This window comes from Bufo bufo, chromosome 5, assembly GCF_905171765.1.
Source record: "Bufo bufo chromosome 5, aBufBuf1.1, whole genome shotgun sequence".
Classification (NCBI taxonomy): Eukaryota; Metazoa; Chordata; class Amphibia; order Anura; family Bufonidae; genus Bufo; species Bufo bufo.
In genome coordinates, this window is record NC_053393.1 from 231,941,497 (window position 1) to 231,943,483 (window position 1,987).

The 1,987-nt window shown below is 36.7% G+C and overlaps 1 protein-coding gene across 1 annotated transcript; it reads left to right on the plus strand.

The window, feature by feature from the left end:
* Positions 1 to 476: 476 nt before the first annotated feature.
* Positions 477 to 1,361, plus strand: LOC121002477 (probable G-protein coupled receptor 141). The gene has a single exon (XM_040433928.1). It carries the CDS (start codon positions 477 to 479, stop codon positions 1,359 to 1,361), a length of 885 nt encoding a protein of 294 aa, XP_040289862.1.
* Positions 1,362 to 1,987: the final 626 nt, after the last annotated feature.

The window sequence follows — 1,987 nt, forward strand, 5'->3', positions numbered from 1 at the left end:
TGTGGGCAGTCTAAGGCACACCTGTGCAATATTCATGCTGTCTAATCAGCACCTTCATATGCCACACCTGTGAGGTGGGATGGATTATCTTGATTTGTGAACAATATTTGAGAGTAATAGGTCTTTTGTGTATGTAGAAAATGTGTCAGATCTTTGAGTTCAGCTCATGTAAAATGGTAGCAAAACCAAAAGTGTTGCGTTTATATTTTTGTTCAGTGTATATAGAACAAAACACAAGAAAAAGAACTAATCGCCAGTTGTAGTTAAGAAAGTCCAAGGAAAGTATTTAAAATAGTGGAATGTCTAATAGTGGGATAATTTAAAATTGCCCATGAGAGTGGAAGAGAAAGCGCGGCGACTATTAATCGACATTTCTCATATGAAATTGAAATTTATTCTATCAGTCTATATCTTGCTACAGTTTTGCTGCATTTTTTCTTTTTCTTTCTTTTTTTCCCCTAGATAATTAAAAAAATATGGAAGAAGAAAGCAACCAAACATCTTGCTTTATAGACCCCAATGTTGCACATCCCATTCTGATTACAATTTACGTTGTGATTTTCATTGGAGGATTAACTGGAATAAGTCTTATGATTTTCTTGATAATAGGCGCAAACAAACTGTCTGTGACAACCACATCAGTCATCAATCTCTTGCTTGTCCATGGTATTTTTCTTATTTCTATTCCTTTTCGCATTGCATACTATGTTCAGAAGAAATGGAGCTATGGACTTTTTTTCTGCAGAATAGTTAGTGCCATGACACACATCCATATTTATATTTCTTTTATATTTTACGTCATCATGCTGTCCATGAGGTACATCAGCTTCTTTAAGAAAAAGGACAAGATTGAGTTCTACAGGATGCTCCATTCATTAGGAGTCAGCGGGGCTACGTGGATTGTTACATCCATTATAATCCTACCTTTGGTTTTCACACAATATGGTAAATCTGCTAACTTCAATGAAACAGAGTGTTTCCAATTTCAAGATGCCTTTGAGAGCCAGGCTGTGGTTATAGTGAACTATATCTCCTCAGCCATCATATTCACAGTGGTTTCTTGTCTTCTGGCTGTGCAGATATTTATAATAGTTGAGGTCATAAAACAAGTCCAGAGACCTATCCTTGCCTATCAGGAAACCTGGGTGCAACTTAAAAGTCTCTTCTTTATTTTAGTGATGATAATGTGTTTCTTTCCTTTCCATATGTTAAAGATCTACTATGTGAACCACACAAAGGAATGCTTCTATGCCAATGAAATTTGTTTGAGCATAACTGCACTCAGTTGTTTAGATTTCCTTTTCTTTGCGGTAAAAACTTACTACCGAAAAGTATTTCAGTTCATATCATTTGATACATGATGAAATTATCTAAGCATTTTCTTTACCTTATATTCCAAAGTAATACCCAAGTCATAAATCTTCCATTTCTTTCAAGTTAGGCCTTGTTCACATCTGTGTTGGAGGCTCCATATAGGGCTTTGTTGCAGATTCAGTAAAAAAAAAGCAGAGAGAAAAGTCCCACATGCAGGAATAATTTTATCTCCGCTGAAAAAGTGTACTCCAAATGGACCCCATTATAGTCCGTTATTTTTGTTGTTCTGCTTCTATAACAGGGCAGAACAAAGGAAAACACTATGGTAGTGTGAAATAGACATTAAAATGGTTGGCCACATCCTAAAAATAATTCCAAAATTCTCATACTTTACCCCAGCAAGTCATTGGAAAATCCCTATGTGCTCACCTGGGATCCATACGAAACAAGATGGTGGTGGCTACCTGATTTACCCATGTGAGTGCTCTTTTTGCTTTTCCCAACTGTATCCAACACTTTCAGCTACAGTGCAGAAAATAATGCTGCTGAGGTCATCTGAGAAAGAAGTCACATGGGTATATCATGTGACAACCACCATCTTGCAACCTATTGATGCTGAATCCATGGCCCTACACTGTTTACATAGTGTATAGATCTATCAACCTGTGGGGGT